The sequence below is a fragment of the Lathyrus oleraceus genome, chromosome 5 (genome assembly GCF_024323335.1).
Source record: "Lathyrus oleraceus cultivar Zhongwan6 chromosome 5, CAAS_Psat_ZW6_1.0, whole genome shotgun sequence".
NCBI classification, from domain to species: Eukaryota; Viridiplantae; Streptophyta; class Magnoliopsida; order Fabales; family Fabaceae; genus Lathyrus; species Lathyrus oleraceus.
The window spans coordinates 644,353,957-644,374,185 of record NC_066583.1 but is presented as its reverse complement, the minus strand read 5'-3'; the positions used below and the strand labels follow the sequence as shown (position 1 = coordinate 644,374,185).

The following is a 20,229-nucleotide window of genomic DNA, read 5'->3' as shown; positions in this document are numbered from 1 at the left end:
ATTTCTACAATGATGTAATCAAACTGAGGAGTAAGAGATATAATCATCTTCTCAATGATACTTTCTTCAGAGAGAGTTTCTCCACATGACTTTATCTCATTTATGGTCAGAATCACTTTGGAGGTGTAGTCAGGTACATTATCATTGTTATTCATGTTGAGATTCTCATACTTCTTACATAGATATTTAAGCTTTACCTTCTTCACTGATGAATCACCTTCGTAGCACCGTACCAGTGTGTCCCATGCACCCTTCACCGTCGTTGAATCAACGATTTTCTCAAACTCATTCACATCCACACACTGATGGATATAGAACAACACCTTCTGATCCTTCTTCCTTAGATCACACTGATCATTTCTCCGCGCATCCGTTGCATTTTCTAAAAGTGAAACCAGAATGTAACTGTCGTTGATGAGATCAATAACATCTTGAGCGCCAAACAACACACACATTTGAGTCCTCCTATCGATTCAAGTTCTTGCCACAAACACTGGAAGCTTAGTACTCAGATTACTATTTCCATTCATCTTCAACCTTGAGCAAATCGCTCAGATCTCACCAAACACTAGTGTTTCCCAATCCCACTGAATCAAGAAATATCATTTTGTTACAATTCCTATTTATAAATTCAACACAAATTCAAGAAACAAAATCAATTACACAACGCTTCACCGTTCACTCGTGTTCTCCTGGGTTTCCTTGTGGATCTGAACTGAAGCTCTAGATACCAAATTGGTGCACAAGGTGAATAAGATGAAGATGGAATAAGAGAGATAATATATATATATATATATATATATATATATATATATATATATATATATATATAGAGAGAGAGAGAGAGAGAGAGATGGGGGGGGGGGAGAGAGAGAATAACAAACTCTAACAAACTTCCACTACTATTCCACTAACGGTTACACAGAGAATGATTACTCCACTACCTTTGCGTACAATGTGTTATGTTACTTAATGGCTAAGCACACAACTCACTTATATATACAAACAATAATCTCACGTAGGCGAAATACTAAAATACGGAATTACCCTTCAACATTTTGCCACCGTAGTCATATCACATTTTTTACGGGCATGCTTTTATTTTATTTTACTAAGAAACTTTTCATCACGGTTCCTAAAAATAACTGTGGTCATATAATTTGGATGACAAGCTTCAAATCCCAGCATCAATATTTTTCCGTTTTTTCAATAAAAATAAGTGTGTGCCCTTTCACATTTATTGTTATTTAAAAATTGAAAGTAAAACAACTACGGTTGTTTCATTCAACCGTGGTTATATGTTCCATAAAGCATTACGGTTAAAGTTTGCAACCGTTGTGGAATTATTTCCCATAAAATTAAAACATAATAGGTACTTCATTTCGTTCATAACGCACAAGGGCGCCCTAGCAAACGAGATGACAATGATAGTGGAATATTCACCATCTTCATTCTTTTTTGGAACGAATATAATTTATGGAAACAAAATCGTCATCCTATTCGAATTAACGTATGTTACCATTCTCTCTCTCTCTGACGCTTCTGAATGTTTATGTTCTTTGCTAGGGTTATTTACCATTCTCTCTCTGACGCTTCTGAATGTTTATGTTCTTTGCTAGGGTTACTAGTTTCTTTTTTAACAAATAAATGATGCTGGATTTTATTGCATTTCATGAATCAACGCTTTCGGAATTGACATTGTCATGTGTATTGTTCATGTTTTATTCAGATTTTGTGAATATGCTTTAGATTTTGGTGTTGGATATGGATATAATCATATTAGGATGTTGTGTGTATAGAATTAGTGTGTCATTCATATTAGTCTTTTGATATAAATATTAGAATTTGTCACGAATCATAGTTGGATGAAAACTGATAGATTAGTTCTGGTGTATGAGAAAGGAGTTCTTGAATCCTCCGAAAAAAATGTTCTCGACAATAATGGTATCTTTTATTGTCCTTGTGTTATTTGGCAGAATATCAAAAAACGGCCAAAGAAATAAATATTGCATCACCTATGTTGTGATGAAATTTGTAAAAATTATGCAACATGGACGTGGCATGGAGAAGTGGATAATAATCGAAATGTGACGTCGCAAATGGATGAAGATGATGAAGATGTGAATGATCGACTAGAAGATGATCTGTGATATTGGATAACCCTCTTATATAAAAGCTCATATTTATGATACTTTACGTAGCAGAAAAGATGCACCTTTATATAAGGTGTGCACCAGTTTTACACGATTGTATGTGTTGTTAAAATTGTTTAATATGAAGGTAAAACATGGGTGGTTAAATAAAAGTTTCACATAATTGCTTGATTTGTTAAAAAAATGCTACCAGAAGATAACATTTTTTTGGAACGTTGTTACAAGGCCAAGAAGATATTATGTCCAATGGGTTTGGAGTATGACAAAATACATACATGCCCTAATGATTATATAATATAGAGGCAAAAGTATGAAAATTTGGATCAATATCTAGAATATGGTGAGTCGCGCTACAAGTTGAAGAACATCAATGGTGATGACAATGACAATGTTAGTAAGAAGCATCCTCCTGATAAAATGTTATGGTACTTGCTAATAATGTCAAGGTGAGACTTTTTGCTAATGCGAATGATGCAAAGAATATTAGATGACATGCAGATGAAAGAAAATGTGATGTAAACGTTCGCCATGTAGCTGATTCTTTGAAATGGAAGAAAAACGATTAATTGTTTTTGGATGTTGGTCTTGAACTAAGAAACCATAGGCTTGGGCTTTCCACATATGGAATGAACCCCTTTGATAATCTAAGTACTAACCATTCTCCGTGGCCTGTTCTTCTCACGATTTATAACATATCTCCTTGGTTGAGCATGAAGTGCAAGTATATGATGTTAAGTATGATGATTTCTGGACCAAGACAACTTGGAAATGATATAGATGTTTATCTAAGTCCATTAATTGAGGATTTAAAACTTTTGTGGAATAAATGTGTTGACGTTGATGATGCATATTTTGGTGAAAAGTTTAAGATGTGTGCAATGTTATTTTGCACAATAAATGACTTTTCGGCATATGGTGATTTGGCTGGATATAGTGTAAAAGGACATAAAACGTGTCATATATATAAATATAATACTTGTTTTCACCAGCTTGAGTTTGTCAAAATGATCGTTTACTTTGGGCATCAAAAACTTCTAAAATTCAATCATCCTTATCGTAGATTGTAGAAGGCTTTTAACGGAAAGTGGGAGATTGAAATCCCTCATAAACCTTTAACTGGAGATGAAGTTTATCAACGACAAGAACACCTTACTGTTATCTTTGGGAAGAATAAATACGGTCCCTTTGAGAGAAATATTTGGAAAATAGAACAATGTTCTTTGATCTTCCATATTGGTCTAGACTCGATGTAAGACATTGTCTTAATGTGATGCATGTGGAGAAAAATATGTGTGATAGTTTGATAGGAACACTTATAAACATTTTAGGCAAGACTAAAGATAATAAAAATTCTCATTTAGATATGGTGGAGATGGGTATACGACAATAGTTGACTCCAGAAGATAGAGGAAAAAGATATTATTTACCTTCAGCATGTCACACTCTATCTAAAAAGGAAAACAAAAATTTTTGTGAGTGTTTGCATGGTATCAAAGTTCCCTAAGGTTACTCTTAAAACATCAAGAAACTTTTATCAATGAAATATCTCAAGTTAATTGTCTTGAAATCTCATGATTATCATGTCTTGATGCAACAACTTTTACTAGTGGCTATCCGTGACATCCTTCCAAAAAGAGTATTTATAACCAAACTGTGCTTATTCTTCAATGTTGTATGTAATAAAGTTCTTTATTTTAAAAAAATAGATGAATTAGAAGATGAGGCTACAATAACATTGTGTTAATTGGAGATGTATTTTCCTCCATAATTTTTTGACATTATAATTCACTTACTTGTTCATCTAATAAGAGAAATCAAATTTTGTGGTCCAGTTTATTTAAGATGGATGTACCCTATAGAGCGATACATGAAGATATTTAAAGGATATACGAAGAATCATCACCAATCAGAAGCTTCGATCGTTGAAAGCTACATCACAAAAGAAGTTGTTGAGCTTTGTTCAAACTATTTATCAGAAACAAAGTCTATTGGAATTCCAAAGTCTCATCATGATGACAAATTTGAAGGTATATGTACTCAAGGTTTAAATGTTAAGTTAATGGATATGGATGTAGTACTTGGAGCACATTTCTATATATTGGATAACCTTAGCGTAGTTGAACCTTACATAGCTACTCACAAAACAGTTATAAAGAAAAAATATTCCCGAATGAATACCAAGTGGTTGTTGACATGACATAACAAGGAATTCACAAGTTGGTTTAATAAGAGGATTTTTAATTATGCTGGTGCATATGAGACAATTAAATAGTTGTTGTACATGCCAAAATTTACTGTGATAACTTGGACGACATATGACATTTCTAATTATTCCTTTTATACAAAAGCAAAAGATGATTATAGTACAATGTCAAATATTGGGGTTATGGTTGAGGTCAAATCCTTGTATTTCTCTAGTTTGAAAGATAAGAATCCTATTTTGGAAACCATCGCATTCTATGGTGTCATTAAAGTTTTACTTCAGACACTGAGGGTTGGGAAAATTTCAACAACTTAAGGTCTTACTTCAGTTTGAGCAGGATCTTTGAACAAGAATTATATGCTCGTCACACTCACTCAAATTCAACAAAATTGTTTTTATCAAGCAAGAATCTGTCAGTAACTGACTGCATGCTTCACTACTTCCTCGCTTATGTGCTTATTCCCAAAGGAAACAATTATGCAAAAATTGGAAATACAGAAATGCAACTCATGTTCTCTATGAAAAGGAATATGAAGATTAATTGGGATTATGTGATACTTCGACATATGGAATATTCAAGAAGTTTGACAAGTGGTTTTCTCTATGAGAGAGCCATTATAAAACTCTTAGTATCATGTGGGATTGAGTTGCGTCAAGAACCCTCTAGAAAAATGGGAAGGATAAGTATGATATCTAGAAATATGTCTGAAAAATATGGTAATTTTCAAGGATGTTGATGGTCTCTACAAACACATGGACGCGGAAAATTTCTATGCCCTTTCTCCCGCTCCCGTAGGTGGATACACACTTGAGCTTATATATAACAAGCTTCATGAGATGGACATTCGTCATTCTTCCGAGCTTCGAGCCATGCGTTCTGATATAAATTTCCTCAAACAACAACATCACCATCATAATGGTGTCGAAGAGGAAGAGGAAGAGGAAGATGAGGATGAAGAAAATGAAGAGATGGAAGATAGTGACTAGAGTTTCTTTTTGTTTTTTAGTATTTTGTCTCTTGATGTTCTAAAATTTCATTGTTGCTTTTTGTTTTCATGTATGGTTTCATTTTAAGTTGTAGTCTTATTTGTTAAATAATGTTTGTCTTGAGCATATTTCCTTTGTTAGTTAATGTTTTGCTATGTCCATGCCTATTTGCTTATCTTTTATAACCTTTTATCATCCTTTTTGTTAATGACAAAGGGGGAGAAGATATTATGATTTCTTTGTATGCATTTCTCTTACAATGTCTGCAACAAGCTTTAAAAATTGTAAAACTCTCATGGATGCATGGATCAAGGGGGAGTTATCATTGTTAAGGGGAGCATTGTGCATAAAGCTTGAATTGTTTATCATCATCAAAAAGGGGGAGAATGTGAAGTAAAGACACTCCATCCAATATGTTTTGATGAAGACAAAGTCCAATTCAAATGATCATGTAAAAAGTATGGAAAAAGCTTCAAGTGCATTTAATTAAATCAAGTTTCAAGCAATGTGTGAAAGCTAGCATCAAAGGATTGAAGACTCTTTGAAGACTAACATCAATCTTAAGTTTTTAAGGTACAAGCATTCAATATATATTGATAACTTGATGCTCAAAATTAATCCAAACATTCATTGCATGCATGGTTCATTGTCTCACTTGCCCTTGCTGTTACACTAATTTTTCTAAGCATTTTTTCAAAAATTAGTTAAGGAAATCGATTACCCCATTTCTAGAAATCAATTTCCAATTGGCAAAATTCAATTTTTAGTTCAGGAAATCGATTCCCCCTTTCCAGGAAATCAATTTCCACTTGCCATAATAAACTTTTTCAACTCAGGAAATCGATTACCCCCTTTTGGGAAATTGATTTCCAACACGAAAATTTGAATTTTTACTGAAAGAGTGGTTGGGCTCAGACATGTCTTTTAAGCTAAAATTATTCCAAAGTGTATCCATTAACCATTGTATCTTTTCATTTAATCACACTCTTTCATAGAGGTGTCAAGGTGATATATATTCATAATTTCAGAATTCAAAGTCACCTCTTCCATTGTAATTTAAAATCTCATACATATTTATTTTTCAAACAAGTGTTTTGATCTTTGAACTTTCATTAAGAATTTTTCAGCATTGTTCACATATAGTAGTCCAAAAAATTCATCTCATATTCATAAACGCTTGAGCACTAATATATCATTATAAATTGGGTGTTTGGAAGAGAAGATCACTCATAGTGATTGATACATTGTCATATATTTTCTTTACTCAATATTTTCAAGAATTAGTTGTAAACACCTTGTTGTCCAGGATTGTTGGAAGCAAGAGAGTTGAGTTTGGGAGGATTGTTCTCATATCAACTTAGTGAATCACAAGAGGTTGTTATTGGTGGTTGTGTTTGTCTTGTATAAGTTATAACAGATAGTAAAAGATCTTTCATATAGAAAGGGGACTAAAGTACTCTCGATCTGTGAGGGGAACCAAGATATCTCTATGTGTTATTTATCTTTACCGCATTCTCACTTAGTAATCTCCAACGAAAGATTATTAAAACAAGACAAAATTGGAAAAAATTTATAGTACCTAATTCACCCCCCCCCCCTCTCTCTCTTAGGTGCACACTCAACTTACAAAAATTATGGTGATTGTCAGGTAAGAAAGCAGCCAAGATGTCACATAATATGGTTAAACATCTTACTACGACAAGCGTGCTTGAGCTACTTCATACGAATCTCATGGGACCTATGCAAGTTGAGAGTCTTGGATGAAATAAGTATCTCTTTGTATGTCTTAATGATTACTCTAGATACACCTGGATTGATTTCACTCGTGAGAAGTCTGATACCTTCACTATTTTTGAGGATCCGTGCCATCAATTATCTCGTAAAAATTAGAAGAAATTGAAAATATCATTCGTATTCAAAGTGATCATGGTAGGGAATTTGAGAACTCAAACTTCTATACCTTTTGTAGTACTGAGGGAATTGCTCATGAGTTTTATGCTCCCATCACTCCTCAATAAAATGGTGTTGTTGAGAGGAATAACCCTACCCTGCAAGATATGACTAGAGTTATGATTCATGACAAAAATCTTTTGTACTATATTTGGGCAGAAGCAATGAAAATTGCTTATCATATTCGTAATAGAGTAAAAGTTCGACCAGGTACCAAGGCTACTCATTATGAACTATGAAAGGGGAGGAAGCTCAACGTTAAATACTTTCACATGTTTGGAAATATTTTCTATATTCTTGCAGATGGAGAACAAAGATTGAAGCTTGATCCTAAAAGTTATTAAGGCATCTTTTTGGGGCATTATATTAATAGTAAACATATCGTGTGTTTAACAAGCACACAAAATCTATGACGAAATCATTAAATTTAATTTGTAATGATAATTAAGCTGAATTGATCCCACTTGAAGACAAAGATGTGTTCTCCCTTGTCGAAATTTTGTGCTAAGATGTTCCAAACAATAAAGTAACAACCTAGTGTCTGCTAAAGAAGATGAAGACGTAAAAAATGAAGAAGATAATGCTTCTGAAAGTAAAAGACCATCAAGGGTTAAAAAGAATCATCTCATTGAAGATATTATTGGAGGTATAAATAAAGGAATCACTACACAAAGAAAAGAACCAGTTAATTATAGAGAAATGATAGCTAAGATATGTTTTATTTCAAAAATTGAACCCAAAAATGTAAAAGAGACCCTCATTATTAATGAATATTGGGCCAATGCTATGCAAAAGAACTTGTTCAATTTAAATATGGTATGAGAGCTTGTTCCTAACCTAACTCTGCAAATATTATTGGTACTAAATAGATTTACAAGAATAAGTCTGGTGAGAATGAGAAAGTTACTAAAAATAAAGCATGTCTTGTTGCACAAGGATATACTCAATTCAAAGGGGTTGACTTTGATGAAACATTTTCTCTTGTTTCCCGTCTAGAATCCATTATATTGTTAATAGGATTGTCGTGCCACCTTAAGTTCAAGCTTTACCAGATGGATGTGAAAAATGTCTTTTCTTTTTTTTAAGAATCAATTTTTCTGTTAAAAATTCAAAGGAATTTATCATTAAACTTTGTGTTTAGCGTTTAGTAAGGATAAATCCGTTGGTAAGCCTAACATTTGGTGTTCCCAATAAACACATACTTTGTGATAAATACCCAAGGATTTCATATTGAATTAGTGGCTTCTAAAATAAGAAATTTACTTTATAAAGGTTATTCTAGTTCAAGTTCCAGTATAGTACAATCTAAATAAGTACTTATACCAAACAATTATTCAAATTGAAATATTCCCGGAACTCAAATCAAAACCATGTACCAGATATGTACTTTTGATTTCAAAACAACCTTCTCTATAAAAAATCATGAAGAAACTATGTTCAAGAAGAATTTCAAAGCATTCCTCTTTTATCTAAAGTTTTATATAAAAATATATTTAAAAACGCTATAGGTATATTCATTTTGGATCTATTAAAGTTGATGTGAAACCTCTAGTTCATATAGGTATTGATGCATCGATCTATCTCGCTTTAAGACATAACATAATTAAAAGATACAAGGCATCTCTTTTGGTCATGATTCAAACTAACATCTACAATGGACCAATTTATTTTGATTGTGCTCTCAATTACTCAATGGATATATCAGATTCTCTTATTCATGAATCATTAAACCTTGATGTTCACCTTCAAGGAAATGAATTCAAAGACCTGTGCAAAAACTTTGTAATCTTGTATAGAGTATAATTTAGAGTTATGTTTTCTCATATTAACTCTAAATTCAATCTAACTCCTTCTTTGAAAGATGAAACTGTTCTGATTCATATCGAGGCAGACAATCCCACATACTTCGCTCCTAAGAGTCTGAAGTGGAACGTAATAACCATTTTAAAGGAATTTATTATTCAAACTCCCTAAATTCCTCAAAACATCTCTAGTCAAGAGTTTTATGAGATTGAATAAGAACCATATGAAAGAGTTATCCTTAGGTCCAATTCCTTTCGTCAACCCCATAATGTTCCTCCTAGAATTTCAATTCAAGAAATGTCTGCTTAAAGTCCATCCTCTAAACCCTCTAATATAAACTCCAATCCTAATATAAAGGTATATTTTACATATCCTATTCCTAATTACCATGTAATAGATGATATCTCCCGGTTAGGATCACCTACTAAACCCCAAATGGAAGGTTGTATTAAAATGATACAGTCAACCAACTTTTTAGTCAATTGGAATTACCTTGAAGAAGAATTCAACCACCCTGAGGAGAAATTTAGAAAATATTGGTTCATGAAGTTGGACAAATCATTTCCTGATAAACTTCAACTCGAATGGATCAAAGGACTTTACAAGTTCAAATCCAATATTCCTCTACTTGACCGATTTCAAGCTTAATGCCTCATGAATGTCATCAAATATGTATATTCTCAAAACCAGATCAATGTCCAAACCAACCTTTACAAAAAATGGAACCTGGTTTCTGGTTCAACCATTACTTCCATTCATCCTCCCTTATAAATCTTCAAAATTGTTGTTCCTAAAGGAGAAGTTATTGCTACTCCTTTCAAAACTGATAGAATAGGAACTGAGCCTATAATTATGGATGATATCAAAAAGATCCATGATCAAAATAAATATTCCAATCAAATCCTTCACACAATTTCATAATAAGTTGATAATCTATCAACCAAAATTGATTAAAAAACTTTTACTACTCAATTTCCTAAAATTACTTCTAGTCCTCTAGAAGTATCCCTAGAAGCATAAAAGATAAACTTAGTTTTCCTTCTATGACTCTTTTTGAGAAAATCGGAAAAAGTACTGCTAGAACTTATGCACCAAAAAATATAATATGCTTTCATCTCGAAAATGAAGCTCAAAATATAATTATGAGGTTAGCACCTCAAACCCTAGTCAATAATTAAATCGCGTATGATTTAATACGGGAAGGGGGGGGGGGGGGGATTACTACAATAGACGTAATCCTCCTGACATGCTGTTTAAGGAAATGTCTTGGTTCTAAACCTCTAAAATATATGGTAGCGCCGTCCATGAATGGAATATTAATGGAAAGGTTGAGTATGGAATACTCAACACTCTCCAATAAATGGAATCTCTTGTTATGCCTATCAAATTTAAAACATTAATGAACATATTGCCGCAACCTTAATTGTCACTAGTGTTATCGGTAAACTAAAAAATTGGTGGGATCATTCTATTTTTTAAGAAGATAAGAAATCCATTCTTCAACACACCTACGCGCATGAAAATGCAGATGTAAGTCTTGTTGAAAAATCAGATGATACTGATTTCCTTATCATTACTATTAGAATGTATTTCTTTGAAGATCCCTAAGAAGAAATAACCCTGTCTTAAATTATCCTATCAAACTTAATATTTTCAACACAATCCGATTATAGATGGTACAATGACGTCTTCCTCACTCATGTTCTTAACAGAGTAGATTGCAACACATCTTTCTGGAAAGAAATATTTATTGCAGGTCTCCCAAGACTTTTTGGTGAAAGAAATATTATCCCATAATCAAATAGACCATTGGCCTTAATGAGGTTAACTTCAATGAAAGTACTTATGGTCAACTTTTTGGTTTTATAAAAAAGGAAGGACCTTCTCTTTATTTCAAACTTAAGATCCAATCTAAGTATTGTATAAGATAAATCCAATTTTAAAAAAGAAGTGAAACCTTTTGCGAAACCTTTGCCTCAAAAAAGATCAAAGCACCTTCTTATAAACTAAAAAGAGATAAGAAATTATGTAAAAGCCTCTTACAAAGAAAAACCCTATAAGAAATCTTACAAATAATCCTCCAAAAAATAGCAACCTATAAGTGTCAAAAATTGGGACACAAACCTGATACTTGTCCTCTCGAAACCAAGATCAATGAATTATTTCAAGATAACAAAGATCTATGTGATAAAATCACAACTCTCCTTATCTATGATGATAAGAATAAATAAATGCATGGATCTTCTAATGAAGATTCAGAAGAATATTTTTATGATGATAAACCAAATAGTGACTCATCTAAAGAAGATGTTTGTTAATGATTTTGTCCCGTAACCATTAATGTCATTACCAAAACAAAACTGAACAAGAGCTCTTGTTTGATCTCATTGAGAAATTTTCTAATAAAAAAGATAGAAAATACCTGATAAGACTTAGATACTTAATCTTCAATGATGAAAGTACTAAACAAAATAATCTAATGCAAGGTATATAACCTTTTAACATCTCTAAACTTTTTGATAAAGATACTTCATCTTTAATTACAAAATCTATAACCACTGACAATCTCTAAAATGAGATTAGCAACCTCAAAAAGGAAGTAAGTCACTTACAAAAGTATATTACTTATCTTCAAACCTTGAGTTGGAAACTAAGATTCCTTTCTAACTCATACCCATACCACAAATGGTGATGAACCTGAATCATCTGATCCTACTTTGACTTTTAAGGAAGTTCTCATAAGCCAAAATGATTTATCAGACTCTATTCAGTCTATTGAGAATATTATATTTCAGAAGTGGTATTCGATCATCACTCTTGTGATTGATATGATTTCAAAATTAGCATCACATGTCTCATAGATAGTGGAACATATCATAATTGTATTAAAAAGGACTCATCCTTTCCAAATACTATGAAAAGACTAATGAAACATTAGTCGATACAAATGCCACTCCATTAAACATCAAGTATAAGCATCATAATGCTCACATTGTAATCAAGGTTACTATTTCAAAACATCAATCATAATTGTCAAAGGTCTCAATCAAGAAGTTATTATAGGAACCCCATTTCTCACAACGGTATTTTAACTCTAGTGTAGTTTATTGTTTATTAAATTGATAGCTATTTCTTACGTAAGCATTAGGTTTTGTTAGAATTGGATATGATTAAATTTTGGTAATTAATTGAGGTTAAAATTCATTATATTGAATCGTTCTATAAACACACATCATGGATTATACAATCGAATCAATTGAATATCTTATGTAACATCATATTCGTCTTTGGTGCTTGTGAAGCGATTTAGTGTTAATGTGATCATAATTTTGAAAAGTATAATTTTCATATTTTTGCATCAAACCTTCCGCTCGCATATTTTGAAAAATCTCTGATACGTTTTGAAAAAACAGTTGAATTTTTATTTTTGTCTATTCACCCCCCTCTAGACCATTTTTTTACTTCCATATATACACCCAAAAACGTTGATGCCCCTTACCTGTTCTAACTTTCTTCTCGTACTTTTGCCAATATATTAAGGGCAATGTATGATTCAAGTGTGACAGAGGAAATTTCCCACTTTCTTTGTATTATATCTACTTGCTTTTTTAGTTCGATTTATTATCTTTCTAGATTAGGATTTATATGCTTTCTAGCTTAGGAATTTTTATTTTCATTGTTAATTAGTGTTATCGAGTCTTTGTATGTGTTGTCGAGTTTTTTATGTGTGTGTTTCTATAGTGTTATTAAATTCTCCCAATTCTTGAACCCGCCATTTTTTTTTTGAAAAAACTTAGGATTCGCAACACACTTTGAAAGTATATAGATTGCAAAGAAAGAAAGATAGGCTAAGTTAAATACACTTGGGATAATTCAGACAAAACCAATATTATTCCAACACCTAAAGCTTCCCGAATATGAAAATCGATTTAAATACCCGTTGTGTCAGTCCCAAAATTTTGTTTATAGTAATCCTCTAGTAGTTTATCTATCCTGTCAGATGTCATCTATAGTCACATATTAAGTAGGTTAGTCGATGAATATAAGCGAAAAATGTATAATAAAATGGGAAAATTATATCTACTAAGTTTGGTAATCCTCATCCAATTACTCATCCCAACGATGGTTGAACCTTGAAAAACCAAATGAAAAGTGCATCTTTGATCAAAATGAGAAAATAAAAAATAAAAGATGAAAAACAATCTCTAACTAGCTTTCCTACCATGCATGTGACATTAGTATAGATAATTAAAGGCCTTAATGTGTCTGTCTCGAATGAAAGAGAATGAAATAAATAGGAGAGTAAGACTATGAGACAACTGCATAATTTGAATTGGTTTGCATAGGAGGGAAATTTTTGTCCGTAAAATGCGATTTGTGTTGTCACAATACCCTTGATGTTAAGATTAGTATTTATCGAATTAACTTTAGCCGATCCGAATTCATAACCATGTATGATTAGTTGTGATTCTATGTTTGCTTAAATCCTTTTTCTTCTATGTTTCTACACTTTATATATTTTTATATGCGAGCAAAGTTGTTTGTGGACAAACAACAGTTTAAGTGTGGCAGAGTTAACACACAACTTTATAAGCTCGATTTGCACATGTTTTAGAGTCGATTATATATATATATATATATATATATATATATATATATATATATATATATATATATATATATATATATATATGGTATTGTGGGCTTATTTTAAGTACTTAGTAGTTTGAGACCTCTGCGAGATAAAACGATGAACATCAGTGAAAACAAGAAGATTTTATAAATTTTTTACTGTCATGACGACCATCATCCCCAGGGAAGGTCAATCCGTCAGTACTGGCCAACACAACAAAGAAGAAAAGCTTGAGCCCGATGAAGGTTGGTCCGTCAGTAAAAAGATGAACATCATGGTCATGACGAACGCAACATCAACAACGTGATGCCTATCATGACGTTGCAGTCCAGTTTCTCGCCCACGACTCAACAGTAAGTTGTTCCCATCTCCACCACTTTCTCCACTACTTTGGTATGATTTGATCATTCAGTGTACGAATTTGAGCCTATAAATAAGTCCTTAGGAACTGTTTTTAGGCATCCGAGCTTTATCTGAGCATATAATGTACTTTGTAAAAGCAGTAAACTTTCACATTGAGTGATTATTGCAACTTTAGTTCTAAATTTCATGTACTCTTCAATTAATTTTTGCATTTTGGAGTTGTAATTTTTGTTATTACATAGATTTAATCCTGTCAACATTGTTGTCAACATATATTTCCAACTTCTTTACTAGATTTAACTCCCCCTTCGGAGCACCATTTATTATATTCAAGTCTTCATCTTTATGCAATTTTTCCGATTCCCTTTATTTTAATTATTTATTTAGTGTTATGAACATGCATGCCATGAATAAAATTTGTTTGTTTATTTTCTTTACCATGTTAGTTTAAATCAGTTGAGTCCAAAATGTGAGGATCATTGTAACGACGGTACTATAATAAGTCTTAAAGTTTATGTTTATAATGAGATTTGCTTTTTTTAATCAACGATAATTGCTTTTATGTTTAAAAAATTCCAGTTTTTATAAATTAAAATTTGTTACAAAAACAGACACGTAGTGATACCGGGTTCAACTCGAAAGAGTGAAAATGGTATCTGAGTGTAGAAAATTCAAGAATTCATTTTAGAATACAGTGATAGCCCTTTTTAATTAATTTGAAAATTTCTAATTTTCAAAAAGGTAATTTTTACTGATAAACGTACACGCGAAAATATGCGTTTATAAGGCTAAAAATCCGGAATCGGCTACGCGAAAGCGTACAATACATTTAAATTAATTTTCTACTAAATGTAACTTTTTAAGTAAAGAAAGGGTGATTATTTTTTTAATGAGATTTCGAAATTGTAACATGTACACGCGAAAGTGAGCAATGCCTCTAATTTAGTCCTTTTCCGCATGAAAATATATTATCTTTATAAATTATAAGATACGATTTTGAGAGGACCAACAGTCGACGAGAACCACATTCCGCTCTCTTGTTATTGTAATTAATCTTAAAAACAACTTATTTTCCAATGACACGAACAAACTCATTCACAACGCCTTAGATAAATAACGTAGAGAACGATACTTATCATTTGGTCTCTATGAAATTCGATATCTTTTATATTAAAATCGACAAAAGTCGTGCACTTGCGGTCTTGTCAGAGATCCTACCTCGAAGAGAAAGCAACATAAGGTCTGAAGGTTGAAGTAATAAGGTCGACAATCAAGCCCAAAAAGAAGAGGTGAGTAGAAAACAACAAAGAGACAAAAAGAAACTTTGGGGCAAAATCCGCACTTTGTGAAGAAGCTAGTTAAAAATCAGCAGTCCAAATCAAAGAGAAGGGGAAGATTCAAGGGAAACTAGTTCACCATCCCATCAAACATAGCGAAGAGCCGAAAACACTCAGGTATCTTAGGTCGGAGAAGTCATTCCTACTCGTCATACCTAGGGTGACATGCTGGATATAGAGTGAAACGTTTCGGTGACAAGAACGCATTTAGTGCACTTGTCGCCCACTATTTTTTCAACTAACTTCAAACGTTTCACTTCTCGATCGCATCAAACAATACTCTTGAAGACCAGCCTCAACCGCTACAAGCCTTGGGGTCAACTATTTTGTGCAGACCAAAGGCCCAATTAGCTGATACCAACTTCAATTCAAATCACTCCATTTGATTTAAGGTATAAAAGTCATTTCAGACAGAAAATAATGTGCACTCTCTGATCTTCATTTTTCAATACACTCATCTTGAATCTTGATTTAGGTGTTGGAGTCCTAACCTTGGAGGTCCAACCCCGCACCACGCACCACCGTATCGGAGATAAACATCATAAACATCACCGAACTTAGGTGTTATGTTCTAGGTACTATTAGTGCTTCTTAGTTTTATACTTTTGAATTTCACAGATGAGTTAAAGGTAATCAAAGATAATCTGATAAAAACCACAACTAAATGCATCTGTCACTTATTAATCTTGTTGACATTTGAGCTTCCTCATATCTATAACTTAGATACAGTTCTAACTTATTTGCAGTAAAAGAAAATAGACTACATAGTTTGAGATTGCTGCTTAGTTATCAAGTTATAGAACGAAGGTTTAAAATAAATAAAAAACAATATAATATGAGCTAAAACTATGATTAGGCAAGCTACATATGAATTAGAACTGCATATGTAACAAATGTGTTATAGACTGAAAGGATTAATATTGTGTATATAGTAATGTTGTGTACATAAAAGATTTCATAAAAAAGTATTAAAATAGAATCACCAATATGTTCTAAACACTGAAAAAAATGAGTTGATCACAAAAATTAGTTGACCTGAATCAAAATTTCAAAATTTCAAAATTTCAACACCTAAAAACTATAGCCTAAGAATTAGAAAACCAGTGTCATCTAATACTTCATTTTCACAAGTGTATGTGAAACATCAAAGGGTTTTGATTCACAATTGAACCAATCCTTAGTACAAATAAGGGCCTCAAGAGTCAGAGAGTCTAGTGAACTCCTGTAGCTATCCATTTTTCGAATTTCTGTGTCAAAAATAGAATCTGCGGATAGAGTGGATACTGGAATAGATAAAGTATCAGATGCCATTCTGGACAAAGTCGGGTACTTGGATCCATTAATTCTCCACCAGCTTAGAACATTAAATTCTTGCACATTGGGCTCTAGAGGCTCTTCAAGATACTCAGCCAATTCTGATTTATATAGCTGGTTAGTAGTGAAGTCAGATATATAGAATTCAATATCAGGAAGTCCATCTTCTATAAGTCCGTCTTCAACAGGAAAAATAGATGCATCATCAAGTAATACATCTTGAAATGCATCAAGTGATACTTCTTGAAATGCATCTGTTTTCATCATATTCTCGTTCCCAATGTCAAAACATTCTGTTTTCATCATATTCTCGTTCCCAATGTCAAAACATTCTGTTTTCATCATATTCTCGTTCCCAATGTCAAAACATTCTGTTTTCATCATATTCTCGTTCCCAATGTCAAAATTTGTTTCTGTAAACGGCATCACTTGTATGATACTATATTCGAGGAACAGTTCCTGAAGACTATTCTCAACAGTTCGTATCCATGGCTCAGCATTCTCACCAAATATTTTAGCAAAAGTAGATTCCACGAGTTTCATTTTATACCGCGGATCCATGGCTGCAGCAATTGCTAAGATGAAGCAGCTTTCTCTCCAATACACATCAAACTTCTCTTGCAGAGACAAAATCAAACTACAACAGTAAGGATCTTGGCTCGCCTCAGTCAATTGCACCTTAAGTTTGGACACTTCGGGGAAAAATAAGTTTGCGGTTGAGTATGATTGGATGGTTAGAGTTTTAGCAGCATCATACAAAAGCTTCAAACATGCACAGAAATTTTCAACCTGCTTCCAATCATCGATTGTAGGTAACATTGTGTCGTTAGGATGATCAACTACATCAAAACAGGAAAAAACTTCCTTTAATTCACAGGCAGCAACAAGCATATGGTAGACTGTGTCCCATTTATTTTTGTCATCAATTAAAAGATTTGTCTTACAAGGAACTTGAAGTTGTTGCTTAATCTTCAAAAACCTCTCTTCAACAGAATTTGAAGATTTCACATATTGCACGCACTTTCGAACTTTAGCAATAGTTTCTTGCATTGCCCAAAGAGAATCTAATGCAAGGCAACTAAGCACGCGACCATAACAACTCTGTCTTAATAAATGACCATTGAGGATCACAGGGTTCTTAAGAGAGAGGAGATCCCTCATACTTTCCATCAAAGTTTCATTCGAAAAAAGTTTATCAAATAAAATGGAAAACAAGCGGCCACTTAAATGCCAACCACTTAGGCAGGTCACTATTGTTTGATTAAAAAAGGAACCATCCAAATCAGGAAACGGCACTGCGAAAACATTAAGAATGGGATGATGTAAGTTCCAATCACCATCAACGAAGTGTCCACGAAGACAAACATAACCCGACGTCTGATTTGAAGTCCACAAGTCCAAGGTGAGGTTGATTCGCCCAGGAATCCCATTAACAAGATTCAAAAGGTTTTGCTTCTCTCTGAGGTAAATGGCAACACAATCCTCTTGGACAGTATTTAAGCTCAGTGGATTGAACCGCGGTTGAAGTGCTCGTGCAAAATCAATGAAACCTTTGTGTTCTACAATATGAAGTGGATAATCATGCAAAATAATCATTTTGGCAATCTTATCGTTGCAATGCATCTGATCAAATGAGATAGAATTACTGTAAGGTTTCGCTCTAGCTTGTTTCTTATGTAGATGTAGATTAACACCAGTATTAGAGCGATTGGCTTGTAGATTTCTCTGACATGTTCCCAAAGTAAGGTGTCTTTGGAGATGGCTGGTGCCAGATTGTCTATAATCTTTCATATAAGCAAACGAGCTTTTGCATCTTTTACATATAGCCCTGGCACATCCTGGTTTACCAGTTGCTTCCTCATAGAAGTGTTCCCATACAGGAGATTTCTTTCTCCCATGCTTACCGCGTTTTGTTTCAGAAACAGGGAGCTTCTTCATGACAGTAAATCAGGTGTAATCCTATAACGAAATAAAAAGACAAACGCCGAGTGAAACCATAAACTTCTCGCCGAACACTAACAGAAAAACAAATAATAAAACAATTCTACTAATACTCTCTCAAAATGATCAACTTAAACAAAAAAGTTTTGACACCGAAACAGTCCCTAACGGAAAGTCTACTATATCTTAATTTCGATTATGAAAGACTAAATACGATCGCGCGCCTTAACCTAGATTCACTCCAACATTCATATCATCAGAAGCAGACTAAGAACTACAAAATATATGAATTTTCATGATCATAGCCCTGTTTGGTCTCTCACATGTAATGTGATCAAAGTTTGATTATGTGTTTGTGATCAAAATTCATATAAAAAAACCTAAGAAACCTAAAAACGAAATTCAATCTATCATGAATGAGTAACGTAACGTGTATGAAATATGAATCAATCGGTGAAAGTTGCATTGCATTCATGAAACAGAAACAGAAACAGAAACAGAGAAAAGGAATGAGTACCGGAACGGAAGAGAATGAGTGGAATACCGACGGTGGTTGTGACGGCGAACGGTGAAGTTGGAATTAGAAGAGTTTGTTAATAGTGAGAGTAGTGTTCGTCGGCTGAAGCAAAAACCCAGGGTTCCAAATAGTGTAAATAAAGTTAAATAGTTTTTTTGTTGTATGGTTTTGTAGTAAGTTGTTTATTTGACCTAATTATTCATTTATATATGAAATTTTACATTCTAAAAGCTTCATAGAATCAATGGCAGAATCTTCAATGATTATTATTTCATATAAGATTTCCTTTTTGAGAAAATGGGATTTAAAAACTTATTATAAAATTAAAATTTTAGGCAAACAAATATTTGATTTATTTTTAGGGATTAATTAATAGACACCGGCGGAATAAAAAGATTTATAATGTCGAATCAGTGTGGTTGTTAAAACTCTTGAAAAAATAACTTAGCATATCGTGGAACAAACGAAAAGATTTATCAAGAAAATAATGGAAATCTTTTATATCTAATTGAAACAATAGTAGAATTTGATCCTCTAATGCAAGAACACATTGGTCGAATAAAAAATAATGAAATGCATGACCATTATCTTGGACATAGAATACAAAATGAATTAATAAATTTGCTAGGAAATGAAATTAACACAAAAATTATTTAAAAAGTTGTGGAGTCAAAATATTTTTCAATCATACTTGATTGTATTCCTCATATAAGTCATCAAGAACAAATGTCTATTACGATATGTAGATTTTTCTTTAATAGTAGATGATACAACTGGAAAATGTCTTTTTGATATTATTATGAATGAACTAAATATACTTGGTCTTGATATTAGTAACTTAAGAGGACAAGGTTATGATAATGGTTATAACATGAAAGAAAAATATCAAGGTGTCCAAGAGATTTTTAGATATTAATACTAGATCATTTTTCATTTTTTAGAGTGGTGCAAGGTATTAATACAATATTTTCATACCAAAAGAGATGTTTTATTGAAATTAGTTGAAGTGAACGATGAACCTAAAATAA

General features: G+C 32.8%; 1 protein-coding gene across 1 annotated transcript; it reads right to left on the bottom strand.

The window, feature by feature from the left end:
* Window positions 1-16,384: 16,384 nt before the first annotated feature.
* Window positions 16,385-19,403, bottom strand: LOC127087593 (zinc finger BED domain-containing protein DAYSLEEPER). The gene is made up of 2 exons (XM_051028501.1): window positions 19,202-19,403; window positions 16,385-18,702 (listed from the first exon to the last, which is right to left on the bottom strand). Exon 2 carries the CDS (start codon window positions 18,679-18,681, stop codon window positions 16,540-16,542), a length of 2,142 nt encoding a protein of 713 aa, XP_050884458.1. The 5' UTR covers window positions 18,682-18,702; window positions 19,202-19,403; the 3' UTR covers window positions 16,385-16,539.
* Between the last annotated feature and the right edge of the window lie 826 nt (window positions 19,404-20,229).